This window comes from Capricornis sumatraensis, chromosome 4, assembly GCF_032405125.1.
Source record: "Capricornis sumatraensis isolate serow.1 chromosome 4, serow.2, whole genome shotgun sequence".
Classification (NCBI taxonomy): Eukaryota; Metazoa; Chordata; class Mammalia; order Artiodactyla; family Bovidae; genus Capricornis; species Capricornis sumatraensis.
The window spans coordinates 156,391,641-156,419,577 of NC_091072.1; the positions used below are offsets into that span (position 1 = coordinate 156,391,641).

The 27,937-nt window shown below is 55.5% G+C and overlaps 2 protein-coding genes across 2 annotated transcripts; one reads left to right on the forward strand and one right to left on the reverse strand.

The window, feature by feature from the left end:
• The first annotated feature begins 52 nt into the window (after positions 1 to 52).
• Positions 53 to 18,242, forward strand: L3MBTL2 (L3MBTL histone methyl-lysine binding protein 2). Its single transcript, XM_068970660.1, has 17 exons — positions 53 to 130; positions 1,943 to 2,183; positions 3,730 to 3,863; positions 6,914 to 7,037; positions 7,880 to 7,959; positions 9,268 to 9,385; positions 9,775 to 9,909; positions 10,173 to 10,261; positions 11,456 to 11,687; positions 12,210 to 12,286; positions 12,458 to 12,562; positions 13,363 to 13,510; positions 13,882 to 13,964; positions 14,245 to 14,479; positions 14,986 to 15,051; positions 15,888 to 16,004; positions 16,380 to 18,242. Exons 1-17 carry the CDS (start codon positions 107 to 109, stop codon positions 16,490 to 16,492), a joined length of 2,121 nt encoding a protein of 706 aa, XP_068826761.1. The 5' UTR covers positions 53 to 106; the 3' UTR covers positions 16,493 to 18,242.
• On the reverse strand, positions 18,054 to 26,937 carry CHADL (chondroadherin like). The gene is made up of 6 exons (XM_068971548.1): positions 26,930 to 26,937; positions 25,238 to 25,406; positions 23,034 to 24,734; positions 22,317 to 22,483; positions 21,449 to 21,680; positions 18,054 to 18,197 (listed from the first exon to the last, which is right to left on the reverse strand). Exons 1-6 carry the CDS (start codon positions 26,935 to 26,937, stop codon positions 18,054 to 18,056), a joined length of 2,421 nt encoding a protein of 806 aa, XP_068827649.1.
• Between the last annotated feature and the right edge of the window lie 1,000 nt (positions 26,938 to 27,937).

Genomic DNA, 27,937 nt, shown 5'->3' on the forward strand with positions numbered 1-27,937 from the left:
TGGCCTTCGGCCCTGGGAGGCGGCCAATGAGTACGCTCAGGGAGAGCGGCGAGGCCAATATGGCTTCCTGCACCTGGTGACGGTTGAAGAAACTGTGTTAGGTCTCATGGAGAAGCCCCGGGGCGTCGAGGTGAGAGGGAGAGGACTTCTCGTGACTGGGAAAGGGAACCCCGAGAGCCTCGCTCGGTGGGCCTTTGAGCGACGCCTGGAGGGTGGAGGATGGAAGAATGGGTAAACAGGTAGTTAGGCTGAGCAAGGCCAGAGGCGATTGGCATCGCCTTTTGCTCCCGTTCTCCTGGGTCCGAGTGAGGTTGAGGGAAGAACAGCTTCACTGGCCTGGGGGAAGAGGAACTGGGTTCAGGATATGAGAGCTCCTGAATCTTCCTTCTCCCCCTTGTCTCATGGTGGCTTCTTTAGGGGCTGTGAGGCCTGTCACATCCTGGTGGGAAGTAAAGGAAAATTAGAGTTTAATAAACACTCCATATCTGGAGCGTTCTCGTGCGTTATCCCACAGTAACAAGTCCTGTGTTATTGTCTGTTTTTTTATGGATCATGCACCTGAGGCTTGGAGAGGGTAGTGCCACTCCCCAGGAGGGTCACACAGCTGTAAAGTGAAGGAGATGGGCACTAAGGCTGTCAAGTTCCAAAACTCTCCCTGTTTTGCTTTTCCCATTCTTCCCACCACCTGTAACCCATATATCTTTTCATCATTTGGCTTCTGGTTACCTTATATTTGAATGTCCTTTCTGGCACATTTGCGTATGTAGTGTAAATATAAAGTGGAATCGCTCACCAACTCTCCGAGAGTAAAGAAGAATCATCATCAGTGTAGAGTGTGAATGATAACTCCCAGTTTCAGAGCTGTCACTGACTGCTGGGAACAGAACTAGGCTTTACATAGCGCCTGGGTGCGCACAGCAGCCTCTAAAGAAGGCTTGTTACAGCCATTGTACTGATGGAGAAACCGAGAGCCCTAAGTAGGAGAGCCTGGATTCCAGCTCCGGCATATCCGATTTGAGTGCCTGTGCTTTTAACCAGTAATGATCACCAGCATTTACTGAGCACTTGCTGTGTGCATGTCACTAGTCTGAGTGCCTTTCCCATATTAACCCTTACTTCTCCCCCAAAGCCTATGAAATAGGTGGAATTGTCCTCATTTACAGATGGGGAAACCGAGGTACTGAGATTGAACTGCTGCAGGTCATATAGTAGGGATGGTTTTGGAGTCTTGGCCTAGAGCCCAAACGCTTCACACCTTTTCTGCTACATGCTACATAGATTCATATACAGTACCTCATTTCACATTGCACATCTTCTGAACCAAAATTTTTTTTTGTTTTATAGATGAGAAAATTGAGACCCAGACAGGTTAAACAACTTGCCCAAGGACCCACAGCTAGTTAGGATCAGGGCTAAGTCCAAAGCTATGGTATGTCCCACAGTGCTAGTATGTCATTTGCCTCAAATCCTCTTTAGGGCAGTCTGGGCCCCAAATTAACTTTCGTCTGACTTAAATTGTTTTTGAGTTGAAATTACTTTGGTGTATACCTGCTGAAGGGGGAAGAATGAGTTTCTGGAATACATCTTTTCCAGAATGTCTTCACGAAGCACCATGCTTAGTATATTTTCACATCACTCTGTTCTGTGTGAATTGTGGTAAAATGTCGTCATGTATAAATCCGCAGAGGACCCTGGTGAATTCCTAATACATGTTTCTGTCTGGCTAAGGTATTCTTTTGACTTGCAGTTGAGAAAGGTATAAACAAGAGTAATGATGCTGGTGTTTACGAAAGAGGTGTTTGATTGTACCTGCCACTCGGCCCAGAAGCATTGACTTGACCAGGACCTGGAAAGGGAGTTGATAGCAGACCTGTAGTTTCCCTTGTCTTACAGTAAGCCAACCACGATTGCTCCTGCCTGCTTTGTGTCATCCTTTTTCTAGGAGACTCCGTCTTCAGAACCGATGGAGGAGGAAGAGGAAGACGATGACCTGGAGCTCTTCGGCGGCTATGACAGCTTCCGGAGTTACAACAGCAGTGTGGGCAGTGAGAGCAGCTCCTATCTTGAGGAGTCAAGCGAAGCAGAACATGAGGATCGGGAAGCAGGGGAGCTGCCCACGTCCCCGCTGCATCTGCTCAGCCCTGGGACGCCCCGGTCCTTGGACGGCAGTGGTTCTGAGCCAGGTGCCTTCAAAGTGTCCCCCAAAGATAGGGAGGTTTCAGAGGCTATGGATGGAGAGGCAGATGTAGGCCAGGTGGGCGGAGCTGTCCAGGTGTAAAGGGCTCTTTGATCTGATGTCTAAGGACCTGTGAGAGAGACAGAGGCACCCCGAGTATCCCCAAGGGTCATTTCAGTCTGATTTCAAGTTGTGATTTCATTCTTTTCTCACAATTAATATTCATTCAGCACATATTAGATGCCGATCATTAACATGGTGGTGCTTTTGCGTTTGTGTAAATAATAATAGTTGGTGGATTTCTAAGCCTGGGTCTTGAGAATATACGACACCTAATGTGATCTGGTTACTCTCTGGGAAGGGACAAGAAATAGCTCGTGAGTCGGAAGTGAGAGGCAAGGAAATACAGAATTAAGTGACCTCCAGGTAAGAGGATGAGGGCAGATAAGAATCCCTGTGAATCATCTGGAAGCCAGTTGGCTTCAGAGGTGTGATGCTTGTACAGCTGCTGGACCTCGGTGTCAGGGCCTCCAGTGTGGGGACTGCCTGTGCAAAGAGGCAGGTTAGATGGTCTGTGATGACACTCCTGTTTCTTGGTCCCTTTACTCTTTAGAAGAGGAGCATCTAATACTCTTTGCCTCTCCATTCATCCTGTCTTCTTTTCCTCTCTCCCCTTTTATTTTTATTAAATTATTTATGTTACTGTTGGTTGCGCTGGGTCTTCATTGCTGCACGCAGGCTTTCTCTAGTTGAAGCAAATGGGGGTACTTCGTTGTGGTATGTGGGCTTCTTGTAGTGGCTTCTCTTATTACGGACCACAGGCTGTAGGTGCACCGGCTTCAGTAGTTGCAGTGCACGGGCTCAGTAGTTTTGGGGCACGGGCTTAGCTGCATTGTGGCACGTGTAATCTTCCCAGGCCAAGGATCAAGTCCGCCTCTCCTGCACTGGCAGGCAGATTCTTAGCCACTGTACCACCAGGGAAGTCCTGTCTCCCCTTTCTTTTATTTTTCTCCCTTCTATCTTCTTCCAGTCATTCTCTTAGAATCTTAGAACTAGAATGAACTATTAGAGACCATCTAGTCTGGGGATGCACTCGCCTGGCCACACATTAGAATCATCTGGGGAACTTCTCATAACCACTGATGTCTGTGTCCCACCGCAGAGCAGGTCATTCTAATCAGAGCATTTTTAAATGCTTTCCAGGTGATTCTAATGTGATATCAGGGATGAAACATTGATCTAGTTCAGCCTCTTTAGAGATGAGAAGAAAACAGGCCCACAGAAATTAAATGATATGGGTACATTTTTGTCTTCTCATTTTTCTCTTTGCAAACTTTCCCCAGTTGTCTGCAGGGATTCTCCTTGGCCCCATTTTGACACACAGAGCCAAGGGATGCCACACAGCTTCAGGGGTACACACCCAAATCGCTTCCTCCTATTCCAGTTCTGTCAGTCTTAGGGGGTTAATGCAGTGCCCCAGGTTTGAAGGGCCCATCATTTTGTTTGAACTGGGGTGATGATCAAGGGAGTCACGTGCTAAATTCTCTTCCCAGCTGTCTGTGAGATGTGTGGGATCGTGGGTACCAGGGAAGCCTTCTTCTCCAAGACCAAGAGATTCTGCAGTGTCTCCTGTTCCAGGAGCTACTCCTCCAACTCCAAGAAAGCCAGTATCTTGGCAAGATTGCAGGTGAGAGGCAGTCACTTGGAAGACCCTTCCTGGGGCCCTGGTTGCTGGGTCAGGAACCACTACCTGTGCTGGTGAGGGGGCCCACAGGGCTTGGGCAGGACGTTGCTTGTAGCCTTCTGAGGTTGTAAACAGCCTGGTATTTATTATGCACCCATTTCTGGAGCTCAGTAAGTTGCAGATTCCTGGAGCTTCCCTTCACCCCCAACCCTCACCCCTCAGGGTCTGATGTGTCCTCAGGAAGTTCTCTTTTTGGCTGTGCTGCATGGCATGCAGGAATCTCAGCTCCAGGGATGAGACCCATGCTCCCTGCAGTGGAAGTGCAGATTCCTAACCACTGGCCCGCCAGGGAACCGCTGCCCTCGATAAGTTGTAAACAACTCGGGGGGGAGTCTGGCACCCATGTCTTCCTGTTGCTCTTTTACAAAAGAGCTCTGAAAGGAAGCTGGAAATGGTCCACAAGCTTCTCCGGCCACAGGGGGTTTGAGAAGATGGTGCCTTGACTCTGACTCCATTCCACAGGCAGCTGCCTAGAAAGTCTTACCAACCTCTAGTTGGTATTACCAACTAGTCTTACCAGCCTCTACTATTCACATTTGTAGAACTCTGAGAAGGGGGAGCATTCTTGGAGATGTGTTGTCTAACCCACATACTAATTGACAAGTGTGCTGAGGTCTGGAGAGGGAGAATCATCTACCTGTGGGCTCTGTAGGAAGAGGACAGAGCTGAGACTGGAGCCTCATCTTAGGAGGCTGGCCTTGTGTCTTCACTACACTGATTTTCAAACTTGACTACACGTAGGGGTCACCTGGAAGGTTTCAAAAATCTCATGAAGATTCTGGTTTAATTGGGAGGGAGCACAGCCTAGACATAGGAGGCTTTAACGAGCACCCCAGGTAATTGTCCTGTGAAGCCTGATGTGGGCCTCAGCCCAGCTCTTCTAGTTAGAGCCTCATGCATGTTATCTCTCACTCATGAGACAGCTACTGTTGTCTCCCCCACTTTTCAGCTTTTAGTCAAGACATAAGAAAGTCCTTCCCAGTGAGCTAAGAATAACATCGTTATTAACTACAGTCTGGGGATACTTGCGGAGGGCTTGGCACCCTCAGTCTTACCAGTGATTCCTAAAAAATGAATTTTTTAAATGAATTTTTAAAGATTACTATTTCAAAGCCTCAAAAATTTTTGCTAACTTACTCAGATGTACACAAATAAAATTGAAGAGCCAGGATTTGGCGCCAGGTCTGTGTGGAACTTAAGTTCAATTCAGTCGCTCAGTCGTGTCCGACTCTTTGCGACGCCATGGACTGCGGCATGCCAGGCTCCCTGTCCATCGCTGACTCCCGGAGTTTACTCAAACTAATGTCCCTTGAGTCGGTGATGCCATCCAACCATCTCTTCCTCTCTTGTCCCCTTCTTCTCCCACCTTCAATCTTTCCCAGCATCAGGGTCTTTTCAAAGGAGTCAGTTCTTCACATCAGGAGGCCAAAGTATTGGAGTTTCAGCATCAGTCCTTCCAATGAACATTCAGGACTGATTTCCTTTAGGATAGACTGTTTGGATCTCCTTGAAGTCCAAGGGACTCTCAAGAGTCTTCTCCAACACCACAATTCAAAAGCATCAATTCTTCAGCACTCAGCTTTTTTTATAGTCCAACTCTCACATTCTTACATGACTACTGGAAAAATCATAGCCTTGACTAGACCTTTGTTGGCAAAGAGACATGTCTCTGCTTTTTAATATGCTGTCTAGGTTGGTCATAACTTTTCTTCCACGGAGTGTCTTTTTATTTCATGGCTGCAGTCACCATCTGCAGTGATTTTGGAACTTAAACCCACATTTTTTTATTTTAAATTTTGGCTGTGCCACTTGGCTTGCAGGATCTCAGTTCCCTGACCAGGGATTGAACCCTGTCCATGGCAGTGAAAGCACCAGATCCTAACCACTAGACAATCAGGGAACTCCCTAAACCCACATTTCTAGTTCATTGATCTCTCTCTCTCTTTTTTTTTTTTTTTTAACTTTTTACTTTGTATTACAGTAGCTTCCTTTGCAGCTTAGTGGTAAAGAATCTGCCTGCCAATGCAAGAGAGGTGGGTTTGATCCCTGGGTCAGGAAGATCCCCTGGAGAAGGAAATGGCAACCCACTCCAGTATTCTTGCCTGGGAAACCCATGGACAGAGGAGCCTGATTGGCTACAGTCCATGGGGTTGCAAATGAGTCAGACACAACTGAGTGACTAGACAACAACGTAGCTGATTAACAATGTTATGCTAGTTTCAGGTGAACAGCAAAGGGATTCAGCCATACATATGCGTCTGTCCATTCTCCCCCAATCATTGATCTCTTTAATAAATTCTCTCGGCCTCTCTGATCAGTGCTTAAGCTACAAATTACCGACCAGGTTTTCCTTATAGCTCAGATGGTAAAAAAATCTGCCTCTGATGCAGGAGACCTGGGCTCGACCCCTGGGTCTGGCAAATCCCCTGGGGAAGGAAATGGCAACCCACTCCAGTATACTTGCCTGAAGAAAAATCCCATGGACAGAGGAGCCTGGCGGGCTACAGTCCATGGGTCGCAAAGAGTCGGAAATGACTAAGCGACTAACACACACACAGGTCAGTGGCCTTTCACTCTGGGGTAGGACCCCTTTGAGCACCTCATAAACTCTGTTCAGTTCATGAGCCTTCTGAAGCCCCTTCTTTGCCATAAACCTATAGGAGCACCAGGGGAAGGAGATGGCGGAGAGCTTTGGCCACCAGCGAGAACTTCCTGGCAGTAGCAGAGCTTAAAAGATGGAAAAATGTATCCCTCCCTGCCCTCTGGCTCTGCCAACCCCCACCCCAGCAGGTGAACAATGGCTAAGTGCATTCTGAGTTCAGCACAATCTGTGACCCTCACCCTTGCAACTCCCCCCTGAGCTCAGCATTATAATTGTTATCATCTTGATTTACAAGTGAAGAAACTAGAGTCCCAGAGAGATTACCAGGGCAGTCCAAATCCAGAGCCTTGTTATCAGCCTTTAGGCTACCGACAGGCTCTCCTCCCTCCAGGGAAAACCACCTACCAAGAAGGCCAAAGTTCTGCACAAAGCTGCTTGGTCTGCCAAAATTGGAGCCTTCCTCCACTCCCAGGGGACAGGACAGCTTGCTGATGGGACCCCAACTGGGCAGGACGGTAAGTCAGTGGGGACTGGTGCTCAGGAAGCCGGTGGGGTGTGGTGCCAGGACTCAGCAGGTGAGGGGAAGGGTCGCTCCCTAGGAGCCAGGATTGGAGAAGGGCCAGCTAGAAAGGGCCAGCCCAGGCTCGCTTTAGATGGCATCTTCCTCACCTGGGAGTAACTGTGAGATGGCCCAGAAGATCCCTCAATCACTCTACTCTTGAGCACTGAAAAGCCAAGAGTTAGCTTCCTTTGTTTAGCAAGCTCTCTGGCTTTTGTTTTCCTGGGGCAGTGGAGACCTAGACCTGGTGTGAAGAAGGGTGATGGGATCAGGAACTTCTCTCTTTCTGAGCATGAGTAGCTGTTTCTAAATAAATGTAGACTGGCAGCTGTGTACCAGGTGGTCTGACACAGCTCCCAGATCAGGGCTGGAGGGACTGTGGTGTGTGTGCCTCCCACCCATCTAGATTGGCTGTGGCCAATGAGAGGTTGGGGGCGGTCTGAGGAATTTAAGCCTTGAGGGTCTTTGAATTTCCCTCTTTCTCTTGAGGGAGAAAGATCAGACATTTCCCTCTGAGTCTTTCCTCTACGGAGAGTCTGGCAACCTCTGGATGAGGTCCTCCCCGTCCCATCCTGATGGCCACTGCTGGGGCAGGTATGGGGGGGGCCTAGGCTGCGTGGTAGGAAGGGGCCTGTGCTCCCGGTCCCCAGGCCCGGGTTCCTGCAGTGGCCACTGCTGGGGCAGGTATGGGGTCAGCCCGGGCTGCTCCCAGTCCTCAGGCCCGCCTGGTTTCCTGGAGTGACTGCTGCGAGAGCTCCGCGCTTCAACTCCTGAACTCTGGTCCTCTTGGCTCTGCAGCGCTGGTCTTGGGTTTCGACTGGGGGAAGTTCCTGAAGGATCACAGTTACAAGGCTGCTCCTGTCAGCTGCTTTAAGCATGTGAGTGCCCTGGGCATGAGGGGAGGGAGGGCAGGGGCCCGGGCGCTGCTGCCGGCTCACCCACCTGCCTCACTGCTTCAGCACCGGGAGGGAACAGGATGAAGTCTGGGTGCTCAAAGCCCGGCTTTGCCACTCGCTCCAATTCACGTTTCTGCCCACTTGTTCTTCACTAAGTCCTCCCACAGACCCTCACTGAGGGCTTTGAGCACTCCCCTCGGAGGTCGCCCCCAGGCTGATTCACATAATGGCACTTTGTGCTTTGGTATCCAGAGCCAACTGTGAGAATCCCTTTCTCTTTTCCCCTATTTTTAGTGCTTTCCTGTTGACAACTTGGTGCCTGTGAACTGCCCCCAGCGCATTGGCTCCTGGGAGGCAGATATGGGTGCCTCCTGGAACCCCTTCTGCTAAAGGCTCCCGGACTCCCTGTCAATGCCTAAGTTGAATCTGACTCCTTGAGACCCCGTGGACTATAGCCCGCCAGGCTCCTCCATCCCTGGAGTTTTCCTGGCAAGAACACTAGAGTGGGTTGTCATCCCCTCCTCCAGGAGAGCTTCCCGACTCAGGGATCGAACCCTGCATTGGCAGGCAGATTCTTTACCACTGAGCCACCTGGGAAGCCCCAGGTGGCTGTCACTGAGAAGCGGCCGAGGCTGAGACTGGAGGGCTGGGCTTGGAGTGCAGGCCTGAGCAGTGGTCCCCCACAGGTGCAGAGAGAGGCCGAGGGGGCTCCTAAACCCCAGGAAATCTGGAGAAGGCCTATTTATTTTATCTTGGCTGCATTGGGTCTTTGTTGCGGAGCACAGGGGCTTCTTGTTACAATGCAAGGGCTTAGTTGCCCCTTGGCTTGTGGGTGCTTAGTCCCCAACCAGGGATTGAGCTCACGTCCTGCACTGACAGGCAGATTCTTACCCACTGTACCACGAGAGAAATCCAGCCACCCGGTATGACGATTGAAGGAGTACTGTTTGTGTCTTAGAAGCGCCTGTTACATAGTCAGAGTGGGAAACTGCTAGATGTCTGCTGGTACAGGTGTGATGTGCCAGAGGGTAACAGCTGGGAGCCGGTCCTGTAGAGATTAGCAGGGCTGTCTGACACTGCGACTCCCGTCCCCTGACTCGGCTCTTCACAGAGGCGGGTGCATCCGTTCATCGCTTCCTCCCTGGTGCTGGGCCCGGCCTTCCACACACAGTGAGGGGAAATACTGAGGGGCAGAGGATACAGCGCGTTTGTGAGGCCCTGCGGCCAGCCGCTCTCCTCTGCCCACCCAGGTGGCTCACTGTCCCCTTGAACCCTCTCACCCCCGCGCAGGTCCCACTCTATGACCAGTGGGAGGATGTGATGAAGGGAATGAAGGTAGAGGTTCTCAACAGCGACGCCGTGCTCCCCAGCCGGGTGTACTGGATCGCCTCGGTCATCCAGGCAGCAGGTGGGTGCTCCTCCGGCCAAGGCGGGGTCAGGGGCTGGGGGCGACATCTCCAGGTGGACAGGCAGTGCCGGAGCAGACATCAGCTCCATAAAACAAACAAACCTGCCCACTGGAGTTTGGTTCTCCCTCCTTGCTATGCTTTCGTGCTGCCTACCTTAGAGGGGGCCACAGAGCTTGGCGAGTTTGGAAACCCCCATTTTGAAGTTCATTCCGGGGTCGATCAGGCCGTAGAAAATTACTCCCCTGCTGTGCCATACTGCTTTCCAGGCACATGGCAGGGGTTTGTTTTCGCTCTGGCTGTTGTAGAAGGGGTTCTCGGAGTAGGCAGCCTGGTTTAGGCTGGAGAAGCAAGAAGGCCTAAGAGTTCATCTCCCCTTCCTCCTGCTCAGGGTACCGGGTGCTGCTCCGGTATGAAGGCTTTGAAAATGATGCCAGCCATGACTTCTGGTGCAACTTGGGGACTGTGGATGTCCACCCCATCGGCTGGTGTGCCATCAACAGCAAGATCCTGGTGCCCCCGCGGAGTGAGTTGATGAGAGTGCTCCCCGTCCTGGTTCCTGTGGCCCCCTGGGAGAAGTCAGACCAGCCCAGAGCCCTCCTGCCTCCTCGCTTCCTCTCCTCCCTCGTCCAGAGGCCCCAGGGCAGGTCCAGGTTGGGGAGTCCAGGACTGCCGGCCTGAGAAGGCAGAAATATGTCATTCAGGCCCTCTGCTGCTCTCTGGGGCAGACTGGCACCCGTCAGCAGAGTGGTGGCAGTCTGTATTCAGGATTCTGCTCTGTCTCCCCAGCCATCCATGCCAAGTTCACCGACTGGAAGGGCTACCTCATGAAACGCCTGGTGGGCTCCAGGACACTTCCTGTGGACTTCCATATCAAGGTCTGGCAGAGCACCCTGGGGTCTCCTGACTGGCCTGCTCCTGCCCTTTCCCCTTCTGTCGGTCCTTGGTGCTGCTCGCTGGAGTATTTTTTCTAAGACCCCCTTGGTTTAGCCATCAGAGCAGCTCCAGATTCCCTAAGCATGGGTGGTGGGCGTCTTCTGCCATTAGCTTGCTCCCTTCTCTGTTCCAGCCCCATCGGTCATGTTGCTCTGTCTGCTGGTGTGCTCTTCCAGATCCTTCCCTTTGCTCATAGCATTTTCAGGAGCGTTCATTCAACTGGGCTTCCCAGGTGGCACTAGTGGTAAAGAACCTGCCTGCAATGTAGGAGACCTCTATTCATTCAGTAGATTTGACTAAGTGCTTGTATACAAGGCACTGCCATCTGGCACGCTCCCCCTCCTGGTGGGATTTGGAATTGCACTGCTCAGTCCTCACCACCGCTAAGAAACTGGAATGGCTCTCCCTGAGTCCGCAGTGCCCCGGTGCTGGAAAAGCCACAGAACTTCAGTATCATCCTCTGTCCCAGGCAGGACAGCATGAGAATCTCAGCAGACATAACTGCCTGTCTCTTCACCCAGGCCCCACCACCGGGGCTGTAGAGCAGCTGTGGGATCTTGGTCACTATCCTTGGCTGTGTCCGAGAGGCAGGCATTACTCCTGAGGTGCTAGGAGAGCTGTTCAGAGCTGCAGCCCAGTGGAGCCAGGGCTGAAATTAGAGGTATCGAGGCAAAGGGTGCTCAGTTCTCTAAACACCAGGCTGGTTGAGTGAGTGCTGTCAGCAGGGGCCGGAAGGTAGAGAGCACTGGGAGGGACTCGTGTGTTCAGAGTGCAGATCCCTGAAGGAGCATAGAGCTGGACCCCAGGACGAGATTTGTGGCTCAGCTCTGGCACTAATGATCCGGTGTGACTCCAGGTGAGTCACACGACCTCCCTTGGGCACCTGTTTCCTTAATCTGCAAAGCAGTCTGTGATCCCCATCACAATGAGTTGCTGACATTCTGGTGCATACATTGTAAATATTCTATCATCCCAGGGACTTGGGAGCCAGGGGGGAACCTGGCGGGCAGGAGGGGCTCCTCTGCCGGCTTCCTCCCACCCCCCCGCCCCATCCCGTCCTCTGGTTACTCCCAAGGGACAGGACTGTGGGAGGGAGGGATCGCCCCCAGCAGGCCTGTGTTCTGATGTCATTGCAGATGGTGGAGAGCATGAAGTACCCCTTTCGGCAGGGCATGCGGCTGGAGGTGGTGGACAAGTCCCAGGTGTCCCGGACCCGCATGGCCGTGGTGGACACAGTCATCGGGGGTCGCCTGCGGCTCCTCTACGAGGATGGTGACAGCGACGACGACTTCTGGTGCCACATGTGGAGTCCCCTGATCCACCCTGTGGGCTGGTCCAGGCGAGTCGGCCACGGCATCAAGCTGTCAGGTTAGCCGAGTCCCTGGCCAGCATGGGCCTGGGTCAGAGGGGCACATCTCTGCACCCCACAACTACTCTGAGTAATGGGGGCAGTCATCTTTACCCTGAGGATGGCAGGACTGGACCAGGTGTCCCAAGGGGTTGAGTGACTTGACCAGTGACACTCAGCCTGAAGTGTGTTCTGTGTGTTAGTTGCTCAGTCATGTCCAGCTCTTTGTGACCCCATGGACTGTAGCGCACCAGGCTCCTCTGTCTGTGGAATTTTCCAAGCAAGAATATTGGAGTGGGTTGTCATTTCCTTCTCCAGCCTGAAATGGTAAAAGTTAATTCACAGCTAGAGGTTCCAGGCCACATCCTCTCCTTGCGACGTAGGAGGAGTCTGGGTTCTCAGCGCTGAATAGTTCCAACAGAGAGCTCCTCGGTGCGGGTGGGAGGTTGCTGAGCAGCCCCACATTCTGGGGGAGGCGTGGAGATGGTCGTGTTAGCAGCTTCAACTTCTCTCCCTTCCTCCCTCCACTATCTCCCTAAAAGAGAGGCGCAGTGACATGGCCCACCACCCCACCTTCCGGAAGATCTACTGTGACGCTGTTCCTTACTTGTTCAAGAAGGTGAGGCCCAGCCCTGGGCACTGCCCCTTGGCTGCAGGTCCACTCCAGACCTGAGGCCCCGGATCTCCCTTCCTCTCCCCTTTTCCTTACCAGGCCGTCGGCAGCTGAGGCCTCTTCCCCACCCCTCCCCGGGTCAGCCCAGAGATTGCCCAATTGCCCCATTCTTTTAAGGTTCGAGCTGTCTACACAGAAGGTGGCTGGTTTGAGGAAGGGATGAAACTGGAGGCCATTGACCCCCTGAATCTGGGCAACATCTGCGTGGCGACCATCTGCAAGGTGAGTCTGGGCACCCTGGGCCTTCAGCAGCGCTTCCTATGGGCAGGGCGGTGGCAGAGTGCCCCCTACTGGTTTTCGTGCACATAGACTTGGCTCCTGGTTCGGAATCTGCTTTCTCTTCGGGGGTCAGAGGCTTGCCAACCGTGTGGGCTGGTCCAGGCATGTCAGCCATGGCATCAAGCTGGCAGGTTAGCCGAGTCCCTGGCCAGCCACCCGTGGGTACTGTGGAACACCTGACCTGAGCCTGGTCCTGGGGCAAGTGTGGGCCTTCCCGCCACCGTCTGCTGTCTCCTTGGGGGCTGGCCTTGCCACGCCTTAGCCAAGCTGGCGTTGTTGCAAACCTCTGTTACTGCTGCAGCCTGTGGAGCCAGCCACCACCCCTTGGCCTTCCTGGGGACACGCTGATGTGTCTGTCTAGCAAACCTCCAGGCCGGGCCCCCGTGTTCACCCCTGAGAACACAGTGACAAACGGACAGACACAGTTCCTGCTGGCACAGCATGTGGTATCCATTGAGGGAGTCGGGAAGATCCCTTGGAAGAGAAATGGCAACCCACTCCAGTGTTCTTGCCTGGAGAATCCCATGGACAGAAGAGCCCGGCAGGCTGCAGTCCATGGGGTTGCAGAGTCTGACATGACTGACCACACGTGAGGAAGCTAGATGATTTTACCATTATGGGTTACATGAGTGCTGAGTGCTCTGAAAAGCAGCTTCGTCTCCTGTCCCTGTCCTGCCGCCTCACCCTGGAATGGGGGTGCAGTTTAGAGCACCAGGTTCTGTTTCCCTCTCCGCCTCCACTAGGTCCTCTTGGATGGCTACCTGATGATCTGTGTGGACGGAGGCCCCTCCACAGATGGCTCCGACTGGTTCTGTTACCATGCCTCCTCCCATGCCATCTTCCCAGCCAACTTCTGCCAGAAGAATGACATTGAGCTCACACCCCCAAAAGGTAAGACTGGCATACAGTTGGAGGGAGCAGGGTTGAGGCCACAGGCCAAGCCAGACCCCCGGAGTTGAAATCTGAGTGGACTGGAGAGGTGACAGCACTCCCCACGGTCACCACTAGCCCTTAGTCTGGGCTGGCTTGGCCCCACGGCCCCATGTGGCTTGGTGAGCAGAACTCCCACCTGTCCCTTTGGGCAGTGAACACCCTGTACTACAGGACCATGGTCCTAGAGCAGGTACCAGCCTGGGCAGGAGGGAAGAAGGTTGCTGGGGAGACTTTGGGCTGAGTCCTGATGGAGCTGCAGGAGCCCCTTTGGCGCTGTCCGGGACTCCCCCTCACCTCCCTCCCTCCCTCATCTCCACCTTCCACTGCAGGGTACGAGGCTCACACTTTCAGCTGGGAGGCCTACTTGGAGAAGACCAAGGCAAAGGCAGCTCCATCGAGACTCTTCAACATGGTGAGGAGACCAACCCTGCCCACTGCCACCCGAGGTGGCGGTTCCAACCCCTTCTCCTCTCGAGTCCCTGCTGCTAAGATCAGCTGTTTCGGGGACAAGTCCAAACTGATGTGGATGCATGCTGAACAGTCAGCCAGTCCCTTTCCCAGAGGGGCTGGTGCCTGGGATCACAGTGCAGAGGGGTTCCTGGTCTGAGACCCCCACCCCTGCTCCCACACCCAGGGCTGCCCTGCCAGCGTGGGGACTTAGCTGATTTGCTTGGCCTTCATCCCCATCCCAGGACTGCCCCAACCACGGCTTCAAGGTGGGCATGAAGCTGGAGGCCGTGGACCTGATGGAGCCCCGGCTCATCTGCGTGGCCACTGTGAAGCGGGTGGTGCACCGGCTCCTTAGCATCCACTTCGATGGCTGGGACAGCGAGTACGACCAGTGGGTGGACTGCGAGTCCCCGGACATCTACCCCGTCGGCTGGTGTGAGCTCACCGGCTACCAGCTCCAGCCACCTGTGGCCACAGGTCTGGGCTCTCTTGGCCCTGAGGGGCTCTTGACTTTCCTTTTCTTTTTCCTTCCTGCCAACCACCCTCCACCCCACCCCCCGTGCTGCATGCCCACCTTTGGCCCTCTGGCATGAGATCGAGCATCTCCTGGACCACTTCTAGGGAGAGAGTGGCCCTGGTCTCCCCCCTCCTGCTCCTGACTTCTCTGTCTCCCTCTCCCTCTGGCCTGCAGAGCTCCTTCCTTGACCTTGCCCACTCTGTCATATGCTCGTGCCCTTGTGCACCAGGTAAATCCCCCAGGCCCCTCTGAGCACCCTGGTGATGCGGGTGGGAAGGGACAGCTGTCATCCAGTCCCTCCCCGCAGCCCCTCCCTGTTCTCACGGCCCAGCTCTGGCTTTCCTTCAGGAGCGTCCCCTGTGTAAGGGAGGCCCGTGAGGGGTGGGCAGGGGTCTCGGGACGTGCCTGCAGCCTATGTCCTCTCAGAACTCTCTTCTCACCTCATGTCCGTGTCTTTCAACAACAGAGCCCACCACACCTCTGAAAGCCAAAGAGGCCACAAAGAAGAAAAAGAAACAGTTTGGGAAGAAACGTAAGTGGTGCTCTAAAGCTACCCAGCTGGGGTGGGACCTGGGATCATCTGAGCCTGTGTCCCTGGGCAGGGGATCACTACCCAGATCAGTCAACACTCTTCATGTTCCCACCTCTCCTTTGCCCCTTGTCCCATGAGCTCATCCATCACCCTGTATCTTAGGGGCCCAGAGCACAATGAGGGAGTCTTCTGGTCTCTGGCAGCGTTCAGGATGCTGAGGAAAAGACACAAGAGACTATATGGGTTGGAGCAGGGGTCAGGGGTGGCCTGGTCTCTGAGGCCTTGTGCAGCTGCAGTGTATGAAAGTAAAAATGTTAGAGCAAACAGATGGAAGTCATTCTCCCATGATCCCCAGGGGAAGGGAGCGAGGGTGACCACCAAGCTTAGGGACCTCTCACAGGCCGGCCCAACCTCAGCAGGCCCCAGGCTGAGCTGCAGTGAGCTGGGCTCCCTGACGTGGTCTCCGCAGAAGACAGGATGTCCCGAAAGGGAACAGAGGAAACAGATGCGGTCCCTGGGCAGGGTTAAGATCCTGTGAGGGTGTGGTGTGAATCGAGTGGCAGGACGCTGTGCCGTTCCGAATCAGGGCTGGCAAACTGACAGTGTAGAAGTGAAGAAAGGAGCAGAAACAGGAAGCTGAGCTACCGTGGCGGGGTGGGGGCACTGACCCCTTCCTGGGGAGAAGCTCTGCCCCGTGGACCCACAGCCCTGAGGGCTAAGGTCAGAGTTGGGCCTCGGTCCTCCCCAGCTGGCACCTACCCCTCTGCTGGGCTGCCTGGCCGCTATTGCATATGGATACAGCCCTCACCTGGGTTGAATTCTGTTTTTATTCCAAGGAAAAAGAATACCACCGGCCAAGACGCGGCCCCTCAGACAGGGGTCCAAAAAGGCCCTGCTGGAGGAGGACCTGCAGGCGGCAGCGAAGGCCCCATCGGAGCCTGCTCCTGAAGAGAGTAAGAGCCTCCTGGGCAGGCCCGGCGGGCGGCTCCCTGCTCAGAGGCTTGTCCTCTCCTTCCCCACCTGGCACAGAAGGGCAGAGGCAGGCTTGAAGGGCATTTTCTGGGCACCAAGAAATCTCTCAGACCACAGAGCCTGGAGGGCTTCCCAGACACCCGCCCCCAGCTCTGAATGGAGCCAAGCACCGGCCTGGCCCTCTGCACCCCCAGCCCTCAGCAGGGTGGGCTGCCTGCCAGGCTGGTGGGATGGGGCCCTAGGCCTTGGCTGCCCAGCACACCCAAGGGCCCCTGTCTGTAGGAAGCCCGGTTCCTTCTCCAGATCCTGAGCTCCGTGCCCCCTCCTCCTTGCCCCGTGCCTCTCTCCCTCTTCAGTCGTCGCCGTGCGTGTGAAGGAGGAGCACCTGGACGTGGCCACGGGCGACAAGGCCCCGAGTCCAGAGCTGCCGGTGCCCGTCGAGAACATCAAACAGGAGACGGGCGACTGAGCCTTCCTCGCTGCCAGCCGGAAGCCAGCCCAGGGCGCCTCTCTGGCCACCACGCCAACCTGCTTTACTTCGGAGACTGAGCCTTTCTGCATACATTTTGCCTGGTGCTGTGCGGGCCAGGCACCCAAGGAGCAGCCAGGGTCTCCTCTAGCCTCTGGCCTCTCCAGCAAGGCCATGTGACGGGGGCTGCCTGAGAGCAGCTCCCTCTCCAGCTCGAATTCCTGAAGCTCTTCCTCACTAGTCCCCTCCACTCCCCCCACACTGCTCCACTGCCAGGGTGGGGGCTCCACACGGGAGACAAGCTGGCTAGTGGTTAGGCCCGAGCAGGTCTCGAGGTGGGGACAGACGGTCACCCCACGGACGAGAGTGGTATGAGAGGTACAGCCTCTGCCCCAGACTCCATGCGGAGCGGCCCCTCCTGCCTCGGTTGGGGCTCTGCTCCTCCTGGCACCCCCAGGATGTTGGGGAGCCCTGTGCCAGCACCCACACCCAGCTCTGGCAGGCAGCTGAGCAGCAGTGACCAGCATGTAGGTCCTGGTGACTTGTGAAGTGGCCTTGATCTATTTTCCCTTGGCATAAATACTGACTCCATTTCCAAGAGGAGCAGAGATAAGGTCTGCTCCCTGGGAAAGGGAGCTTGCCAGGGCCTCAGGTGGGGGAGACCACACCAGTCCCTGTGCCACGGGAAAGGGGGGTGGGGGTGGGTGTGTGCACAGGCATGCAAGTATCCTGAGAGAGAAGGTGCCACCAGCGTTGAACTTAACCCACTCTGGAGCCCAGCTGGATGGGACCTGTGCTTTTCTTTCTCTGTTAACCAGGAACAGGTCTGGCCTTGCCAGAAGGTCTCCGGGCCTCCTCACGGGATGGTCTGCCCTGCTGGCTGACATGGCCCTGGAGGAGGTCCTGGAGATGGGGACATACTTCTTGGTCCTTTTCCTTGCTGTGCATGTCCTTAACTCCATAATATATTTTGATTCCGCTGCTCCTCTGAAAGTACAATCTAGAAGTTTCATCTAGCGTCTGCCCACATTTCAGCTGCTGCTTCTCTGCAGTTAAGTCTCCTTTGAAGCTGTCTTCTCCCTCGGACCCACCCTCTCTTGAGGAGACCTGGGGCCTAGGTGGTAACAGGCTGCTCTCCTCAGCCCTTCTTTCCTTCCACGTGTTTGAGTAGAGACAGCATGGCTGGGTGTGTCCCTGTGTTACCCTGTAATAGCTGCCGTGGTCCATGCTTGCCAGATGGGGTGCTGACCTTGCGTGTGTTGAGGACCCTGCTGTTGGGTGTCATTCCAGAGATGGGCGACCAGCCCAAGGGGAGCCAATTTCAGTTCAGAGAACCAGATCTTATGTCCTTTCCTGAAGGCACTGTGCAGGCTCACGTGGAAGAGAAACGAGGCTCTTGTAGCCTGAACTCCCCTAAATGTGACAGGGGCTGTGCCTCCCCTTACCCACCTCACGGTGACGGGTGGCTCAGTGGAGGAAGGTGGCTGACAGTGGCTTGCAGTTCCACAGCCTGCTTGCATCACCTGCCTTTATTGAGGGTGATTTGCCCAGCTGAGGAGAATCATTGTCCCCTATGCTCTTGCCCTTTAAGGGTCAAGTTCTGACTGAAGAGCTTCTGGGGAGATGGGACTTGTTTGGCCTTCAGTTTTGCTTTTTCCTGAGTGAAGAAGTTGATGCCCACAGTGCTTGGGCGCCGCAGGCAGGGCTAGAGGACAAGTTTAGCCACTGTTTCAGCCCCAGATGGGCTTCCCACACTTAAATCCTGTGAGACGATTAAATCCCTTTCTTGCTGCAGTCAGTGTCTGTTCCTTCTGTTCTGAGACGCCACCTCTCCAGGTCGGCTACAGACGGGGAGAGTTCACCCATGAAGAGTGCAAAATGACACGTGTCTCCACAGCAACACGCTATGTTCTTTGTCCCTGCCACTCCCCCCCCCCAGGACCCCGGGCTCCCCAAAGTCCCAGCCCGTGTCTTCATGCCCCTCATGCCCAGCACAAAGCTGCCCTCAGCGAGTATATGACCAAGTGTACATACATCCCTGGGACCTAGAGGTTAGCCAGTCACAGATGGCAGTGTTGACCTCCAGGACGTTTTAGCTCAAGGCACACGATGAACCTTGTCCCTCCGCTGCCCTTGCCCTGGGATGCGGGGGTCGAGGGGGTGGGGACACGTGAAGACTGGAAGACGTCCTGGGGAACAGAAACCTCTCCACTCCTTGCCCACTGCCTGACGACGGCCTGCGGTGAGCGGCGCTCTGGGGCCAACGCTGGTGGAACCCCCTGCACCTTCCTTTACTGTCACCCCGTCGGACTCAGCTGCTTGAGGGACGGGGAAGCAAGGGATTCCGCGTTTGTGACAGCCTCATGCCAGACACTAGTTTACAGGTGTTCACACTGCTTGCTTCATCTTTGATCCTGTGAGGATGTGCTGACTTTATTTTACATGTAAGAGAGAAGGCTCATTAAGGTTCAGTAACTTGGTGACCTAAGTTGACAAGAAATGGAAACAGTGGGATTAAACTCCAGCTCGTCGGCCAGGTCACAACCAAGACTCGGTGGCTTCAATCTGGAGAGCACCCCAGCGCAGAACATTCTGCTGGAGATCAGGGTCCGTGTCCTTCAAGGCCTTTGTATTCCTAGGAGGAACAGCTACTTTCAATAGAAGTAGAAACAAATCCTAGGGCTTCCCTGATGACTTAGTAAAGAATCCGCCTGCCAGTGCAGGAGATGCTGGCTTGGTCCCTGATCTGGGGAGATGCCACATGCAGAACAATTACTGAGCCTGTGTTCTAGAACCCAGGAGCTACAACTACTGAGCCCACATGCAGCTAACTGCTGAAGCCCGAGAGCCACCACAGTGAGAAGCCTGCGCACCACAATGAGGAGCCCCCACTTGCTGCGATTCGAGCAAAGCCCGTGCAGCCAACAAGACCCAGCCCAGCCAAAATAAAATAAACCCCTGGTGTGATCACTCACCTAGAGCCAGACATTGTGGAATGTGAAGTCAAGTGGGCCTTAGGAAGCATCACTATGAACAAAGCTAGTGGAGGTGATGGAATTCCAGTTGAGCTATTTCAAATCCTAAAAGATGATGCTGTGAAAATGCTGCACTCAATATGCCATCAAATTTGGAAAACTCAACAGTGGCCACAGGACTGGAAAAGGTCAGTTTTCATTCCAATCCCAAAGAAAGGCAATGCCAAAAAATGCCTAAACTATTGCACAATTGCACTCATCTCACACGCTAGTAAAGTAATGCTCAAAATTCTCCAAGCCAGGCTTCAATAGTATGTGAACAGTGAACTTTCAGATGTTCAAGCTGGTTTTAGAAAAGGCAGAGGAACCAGAGATCAAATTGCCAACATCCCCTGGATCACAGAAAAAGCAAGAGAGTTCCAGCAAAACATCTATTTCTGCTTTATTGACTATACCAAAGCCTTTCTGTGTGGATCACAACAAACTGTGGAAAATTCTGAAAGAGATGGGAGTATCAGACCACCTTACCTACCTTCTGAGAAATCTGTATGCAGGTCAAGAAGCAACAGTTAGAACTGGACATGGAACAACAGACTGGTTCCAAATCGGGAAAGGAGTATGTCAAGGCTGTATATTGTCACCCTGCTTATTTAACTTATATGCAGAGTATATCATGAGAAACGCTGGGCTGGATGAAGCACAAGCTGGAATCAAGCTTGTGGGGAGAAATATCAATAACCTCAGATATGCAAATGATACCACACTTATGGCAGAAAGCAAGGAAGAACTAAAGAGCCTTTTGATGAAAGTGAAAGAGTGAAAAAGTTGGCTTAAAGCTCAACATTTAGAAAACTAAGATCATGGCATCTGGTCCCATCACTTCATGACAAGTAGATGGGGAAACAGTGTCAGACTTTATTTTGGGGGGGCTCTAAAATCACTGCAGATGGTGACTGCATCCATGAAATTAAAAGACGCTTGCTCCTTGGAAGAAAAGTTATGACCAACCACGACTGAATAGCAGCAGCAGCAGACGGCATATTAAAAAGCAGCGACATTACTTTGCCGACAGAGGTTCATCTAGTCAAAGCTTTGGTTTTTCCAGTAGTCGTGTATGGATTTGAGAGTTGGACTATAAAGAAAGCTGAGCGCCAAAGAATTGATGCTTTTGAACTGTGGCATTGGAGAAGACTCTTGAGAGTCCCTTGGACTCCAAGGAGATCCAACCAGTCCATTCTAAGGGAAATCAATCCTGAATATTCATTGGAAGGACTGATGCTGAAGCTGAAACTCCAATACTTTGGCCTCCTGATGGGAAGAACTGAGTCATTTGAAAAGACCCTGATGCTGTGAATGATTGAAGGCGGGAGGAGAAGGGGACGACAGAGGGTGAGATGGTTGGATGGCATCACCGATTCAATGGACATGAGTTTGGGTAAACTCCAGGAGTTGGTGATGGACAGGGAGGCCTGGCATGCTGCAGTCCATGGGTGGCAGAGTCGGACACAACTGAATGACTGAACTGAATTATGATCCCAATTACTTTAAAAAGCAAAAAAGAAAACTATTATGTTTTGTCAAATGTAATGTCAAGGGGGTGATGGAGTCTGATCCATGGTGCCAACAACACACCTGTACCCTTGCTCTTCCCACCCCAGCAACAAGCGAGGCCCCAAGATTGGGTGGGAAAAGGCTGAATCGAAGCAAGCCAGCAGTGACCATCACTGTGGGATTCTTCTGGACACACACGGTCCCGGGAGGCTGCAGCTTAATCAGGCCACTGCCCAGGGGACAAAAGGTGTGCAGTCATTTCCTCATAAGCCCCTCTGAGCTTAGCCCAGAGCTGGAGAGGGTGGACATCACTCTCAGAAGCCACCCGAAGAAGATCTGGTCCCTGCCCAGATCTACAACCTCATGAAACTGGGACCAAGACAAGTCGGACTCCTACTATCATAACGGCCTTAAAACCTGACCCACCCACCAAGGCCTTCCCGCCCCCACCCCTCGGCCAGCCTTGTTTGCTCTCTGCCGTCTTGCCTTCATGGGGGTCCCCCGGGGCGCCAGGCCTGGGGGCCGGTGTCCGCTTGGCTTTCCTGGCAGCCCGGCCTGGGCAGGCTTCAAAGACAGCAGCTGCGGCCTTCACCCTCTGGCCACGGGCACTGGGAGGGGTGGCACAGGTGGCCCCCACGCGCAAGTTCAGCCCAGCCAGCCACCTGAGAGGAAAAGTGGGGGTGGGGAAGCGCCCGTGCCGAGCTTTCCTGAGGACAGCAAGGAGGGCCTCAGGGATTTGGGGACGGTGGGGCCTAGTGGGTGAGAGTGGACGCACCAGTTAAGTGATCCTGAGCAAGTCAAACCTCAATCCCCTTCCTGTAAAAGGGGGCCAGTAATAAACAGTGGCCGAGGACTGGTGAGCCAAACTGATCTAGACAAGCTGCTGAATTTAACATCACTTTACAGTCACCGTCATTCCCTTTACAGACAACGAAACAGCACAGAGAGGCCACGCTCCTCAAAAGGAGACAATCACAGAGGCGGGTTTGAGCCCCGGTCGCTGGGCTCCAGGGCCCTTGCTGCTTTCTTGGGCAATGATGTACAGCGCTCACACACTGACTAGGTCCACTCAGCCAGGCAGACTTCACCCCCACTTTATGGATGAGGGAATAGAGGCTCTGGGAAACCCACCCCAAGACCTGTGGGGTTGCTCCCCAGAGGGTAGCTGGCCCTGGCAGGATCCTCCCCCGTGAAAGGTGCTCAGATGGCACCGACTTGGTGCCCCCAGGGAGACCGTGGGGGCTTGAGAGCAGCTGGCCGGGTCCCTAGCTGGGGGGGGTTCAGGCGGGGGTGCTCACTTGTGAAGCGGAAGCAGCTGGCAGTCACAGTGGAACGGGTTGCCGCTGAGGTCAACGAGCTCCAGCTCACTGAGACCGGGCAGGGCGGGCAGCGTCTGCAGCTGGTTCTTCTGCAGGTGTAGGCTCCGGAGCTGGGGCCCCAGGCCCGAGAAGGCCCCAGGAGAAATCTGCAGGAAGGCGCCAGGCCCTGGTGTGAGCTCCTGCCTGCCTGGGGAGTGGCGAGCCCAAGGCGGGGGCAGGAAGGGCATGCTGGTGGAAGACTCAGGCTGGTCCTGTTGGGGCCTGACCTGAGCCATGACAGGCTCCATGGGCCACTCTAGGCCTAGGCCTCAAGCACTTGCCCTCTGCAAGTCACCCAGACCCCCCAGTTCATGGTTCTTTCTGCTAGGCCCTATCCCCCATATAATATAATTTATTTATAAATATTTGATTGTAAATATAAATATGACTTATAAATATTTACAATTATATATATATATATACCCCCCATATAATTATAACAAAAGCCCTGCCCACAACATGTGTAACAGAGGTAATCCCACAGACCCTGGGGAGCTCCCACCTTCAGGCCTCAGCAGCGTCCCTGCTCCCTGTGGCCCAGCATTCAGCCTGATCTGTGGCCCACACCTGAGCTTTTAGGGGCAGGCGCAGTGCCCGGCTCATCTCAGGGCCCCCATGCCCGCCTGCCTCCCCTCGCCCCTCCTCCCCTGCGCCCACCTGCTCCAGGCCACTGCTGTTCAGGAAGAGGTGCTGCAGTGAACGGCCCACGGGCCGGAAGGCGCCATCTCGTAGGGCCCGGAGCGGGTTCCCAGAGAGCTGCAGCTCCAGGAGGGCCGGCAGCCCCTCCAGGGCCTCAGTGGGCACCTCGCCCAGCCGGTTCCTGTCCAGGTGCAACTTCTCCAGCTCCGGAGCGGGGCCCAGCGCCCCAGGGGACACTCGGGCGAGGCGGTTTCCACTCAGGTAGAGCCAGCGCAGGGCCCGCCCACCTGCCAGGTCACCGGGCGCCAGGTGGTCCAGGGCGTTGTCCTGCAGGTGCAGGGAGAAGAGGCTGGGCAGAGCGAGCAGGGCGGCCCCTGGCACCCGCACAAAGCGGTTCCGCTCCAGGTACAGGTAGCCCAGGCGGGGGGCGCCCTCTAGAGCGGCAGCGCTGAGGCCGGAGAGCCGGTTGTCCGACAGGTAGAGGTAGACGAGGCTGTCCAGCCCCGCCAGGGCGCCCGCCTCCAGCTCCGTGAGGCCGCAGTGCTGCAGGTGCAGCGACACGAGGCGGCCCAGGCCCGGGAAGGCCGCCTGGGGCACCACGGGGAAGCGGTTCCGCCTGAGGTCCAGGAGCTGGGTGTCGTTGGGGAAGCCGCGGGGCACTGCCTGCAGGCCCCGGCCCTCACAGCTGCTGTGCCGCGACTCCGGGACGCACACGCAGGTGCGCGGGCAGGGCTCGGCCGCCCCGGCCTCCTCCCCAGGGGCGCCGTCAGGGGCGCGGGGCCGCGCGGGCTTCAGCTCTTCGGCCTCCTCCTCCTCCTCCGCCCCGGGCCGGGTGCAGCGCAGGTCCGAGGGCCGCAGGGCGTCCAGGGCCTCCCCGCGCAGGCGCCGCGGCCCCCAGCACGCGCCGTCCGAGCGCACGCGCGCCCGCGCCAGCCACTCCAGCAGCGGCCGGGCCCGGCAGCCGCACCAGAGCGGATTTCCCTGCAGCCGCAGCCGGCGCAGCTGCCCCGGGCCCTGCAGCGGCGGCAGGGCGTCCAGCTGGTTCCCGCGGAGATCCAGGGTATGCAAGCGGGGGCAGCGGGCGAAGGCCCGGGCATCCAGGGCCTGTAGGGCCCCGTGGTCCAGCCTCAGCTCCCGCAGGCCAGGGAGCGCCAGCTCATCCTCCTCGCCCATGTAGGTGAAGGGGTTGTGGCCCAGCTCGAGGCAGGCCAGGCCGCGGGCCTGGGACAAGGCCGCCCCGGGCAGGGCCTGAAGCTCGTTGTGGTGCAGGCTGAGCCGGCGCAGGGCAGGCAGGCCCGCCAGAGCCTCGGGGGCCAGCACGCTGAGCGCGTTGTGCGACAGCTGCAGCCAGCGGGCGCGCACCAGCCCCTGGAAGGCCATGGCGGGCAGGTAGACCAGGGCGTTGTGGGCCAGGTTCAGCGTGGTCACCGCGCCCAGCGCCCCAAACGTTCCTGGCCGCAGCTCCTCCAGCAGGTTCCCCGCCAGCTCCAGCCGCTGCAGCGAGCCTAGCCCGTCCAGCGCCTCCTGGGGCAGCGCGCGCAGGCGGTTGGAGGCCAGGTTGAGGAGGAGCAGGCGGCCCAGGCCTCGGAAGGCGCCCTCGGCCACCAGCCCCACCTGGCAGTGCCGCAGGTCCAGGTGCGTCAGGTGAGGCAGGTCCCGGAAGGCAGCCGGGGGGATCTCCTGCAGCACGTTGCCCTGCAGGTCCAGACGCTGGGTCAGCTGAGCAGGGAGAGGGAGGGGAAGCTGAGGGGCTCCCGGACCACAGCCTGTGCCCCTTGCTAATGCTGGCAGCTGCTCTTCCCTCACCGGGAACAGTCTCCTCCCCCTCATTCTCTCCATCCTGACGCCTCCTCCAGGAAGCCTTCCCCCACTCTGGCACTTTCCTCATTGAATCGTCACTGCCCCCTCTACTTTGATTCTCCAGCTCTTGACTCCGCAGGGCAGAGACCATACCTTATCCCAGTAGGTCCCCAGTTCGCTGCCCCAGGGCCTGTAATTAACTCAGTATTATACGTCACATAACTTGTTCCAATCACTTAGGATTTTAAATAGATCATCTCCGTTGTTGGCTGTTATCATTCCCATCTTACAGATGTGAAGACGGAGGCTCAGGGAGGAAAAGTGACTTGCTGGGGCCTTCCCCAGCCAGGTAGTGGCAGATCCTCCGGTGCCAGCCCAGGCTCCTCCCGCTGTCCTCTTCCACCCCACCTTGCCCTGCTGACCTCAGGGATGGCGGTTGGCACCTCGGTGAGGTTCTGGTGCCGGCAGGCGACATGCCTCCTGGGATTGTCGCAGACGCAGGCCTGCGGACAGCGCTGGGCCACCGCGCACCGGTTTGGCCCCAGCGGCAGGAGCAGTGGAATCAACAGCACCAGGGAGATGCTCTGGGGCCTGCCAGAGAGAAGGGCCAATTGTTCGCAGAACAAGAGACCCACACTGTCCACTTCCCTGAGCTCTGCTTCTTGTCCCAGAGCCCATCGGACGTTTTCCTCCTTTGGTGCTGGGGAAGCTCTCGTTATCCTGAGCCTCCAACTCCTCCACAGAGCTGGGATTCCCTGTTTTACACCAGAGGAGACGGGATCAGAGGGATGACCTGGCGAGTCTCTGACTATCTGCCCAGTGCCTTGGTGAGGCCTTGCCCAGTCAGTTCAGAGGAGTGAACAGGCAGTGCAGAGGCTCCTGGGTCCAGGGGAGGCCTGTCCTCCTGGGGTGAGGTTGGCAATGGAGAGTCAGCTGTTCCTCAGACCAACGTGGCATCGGCACCCTGGTGCCAGGGAGCACGACACCCACCTTGAGAAGATGACCTGGCAGCTGGAGGGGTGGACCCAGGCCTGGCCAGAGTGAGGCTAGACTTTGGGGGACCAGGTGTCATGGGATCCGAGAGCCTTGAGGAGCCTTGGTGGCTGGCCAGCGCCACTCTGACAGGCAGACTGGTGGGAGCTCTGACTTCTCTCCTGTTTATTCCTCTGCTCTCATCTCTCCATCTTAGCGCCACCCAGCTGGCCTGGCCTGGGGGAAACTGAGGGTATGGCCTTGGAGCTGTGCTTTGGGCCAGGTCTGTCCACTTATCCATCTGTCCTCCCACCATCTGTCCATTGCCCAGCAAGACCCCTTCACCTCCCAACTGCTATCTGCCTCTCCACGGGGCCCACCATGCCACGGTGGCACTCCTTGCTCCACCAGCCCTCTGCTCACCGCCAACACCCAGAGGGAACTTTCCGAAATACAGGTGGGCCCTGACACCCCAGCTGAAAACCCTCCAGCATCTCCTCACTGCCTTTGCTGGGAGGTCCTGAGTCCTGATTCCCTGACAGGTACCCACCTGCTCAGAGCCTTCAGCGTCCCCCTTAGCTCCCCTACCGTAAGTACGCAGAGCAGCTCCCTCTTGTCTGCCTGCCACGCGAACCTCACCAGCTGTTCCCATGTCTGTCCTTAGCTCTCTCTGAGCACCCCTTCCTGACCCCTGGGCTGGCTTCTACCCTGAGCTGCCCCCATTTCTGCTCACTGGCTTGTCACCATCTATTTTGCAGTCTCCTTGGAGTCCCAGGGTCCAGCCTGGCCTTGGGGCTGGTAGCATCCTCTAGAATCTGTAGTGAGGTTGAGGCTCAGGGCGGGCTGGAGTGGGGTGGGGGCTGCATGGGGACAGATCCCTGCAAGGTCAAGCGTCCAGGCCTTGGAGGGCTGCCAGGCTCTCAGCCGGGCTCCTGGAGGACTAGCCCAGCGGAGCTCCTGGGAGCAGCTGCACCCGCCATCTTCCTCGAAACCCTCTTTTGAGACCCTTGGAGAATCTCTGTCCGGGAAGATCCCAGAGCCCCTCTCCCCCATCCCTGAGAGGCCCAGAGAGGGACAGGGGCTTGCCTGCAGCCATGCAGCTTCTCTGACCCCCCCAGCAACTCTGGGGCCCCAAGACTCACCCCGCCATTCCGATCGCCCGGCCAGTCGACCTGGAGGCGCAGCACAGGGAAAGCCTGGACGCCGGGGGAGCCCCCCCTCCCAGCCCACAGACCTGGCAGCAGGGGCAGAGCTGAATGGGAGGCTTTGTGAGGTGAGGGAGAGACGGGCATGGCGGGAGCAGTGGCTGGAGTTACAGGGCTTCCTGCTCTGAATCCTGGCCCAGGCCTGAGACGCAAGTCCCTGGACCAGCCCAGCAAGGGGGGGCCTCGAGGCGCCGGGCAGCCCGTGGGTCCCAGACCTAGACTTCCTCCTGCTGTGGGTTCTTGGGCAGGGCTGCGCCTCTGTTAACGTGCTAACACACAGTAACTGGTCAGGGCTGCTGTGGGGTCACACTGTAGGGGCTCAAGAACAGTTAACTCTGCCTTGTTTGTGCTTACATTTACATACACTGTTCAACATTTTACACAAAATACTCTGCAGACTTGTTCTTTTTTCACTCAACATCATGGAACTAAGTTGATTAGTTAGTATTGGATAGTATTTCATTGTATAAATGTATCGACTTACCCACTAGATGTTATGGTTGCCTCCATTTTTTATTACAGTGTTGCACAGACTACTTAAATACTTATCTTCCTGGGGACATGTGCACTTAAAAAAAAGCTTATCTAGACCGTAGCAATTATGTATCCTATGATTTTCCACACCCTATACTTTAGATCTGTTTCTGGTGGAAATGCAGCTTTCATTGTTTTAACTTTTTTAAAAGCAAGAAACAGTGTCACACCACACACAGACTTCCACATGTGCTTTTTCTCACAGCAAATTCTAGCCACAGTATCCCACAGGGTGTATTCTTTTACGTCTGGGCTTTTTTTTTTTTTAATCAGTACTGTTTGTGAGATTCGCCTGTGAGGCATATTTTTAAATTTTGTTCATTTTCATTTTTATCCAGCATTCCCTTCTGTAAATAGTCCACAAGCAGCATGGGACAGCGGCAGGAGCATGATCCACCCCGGATGGAGGTA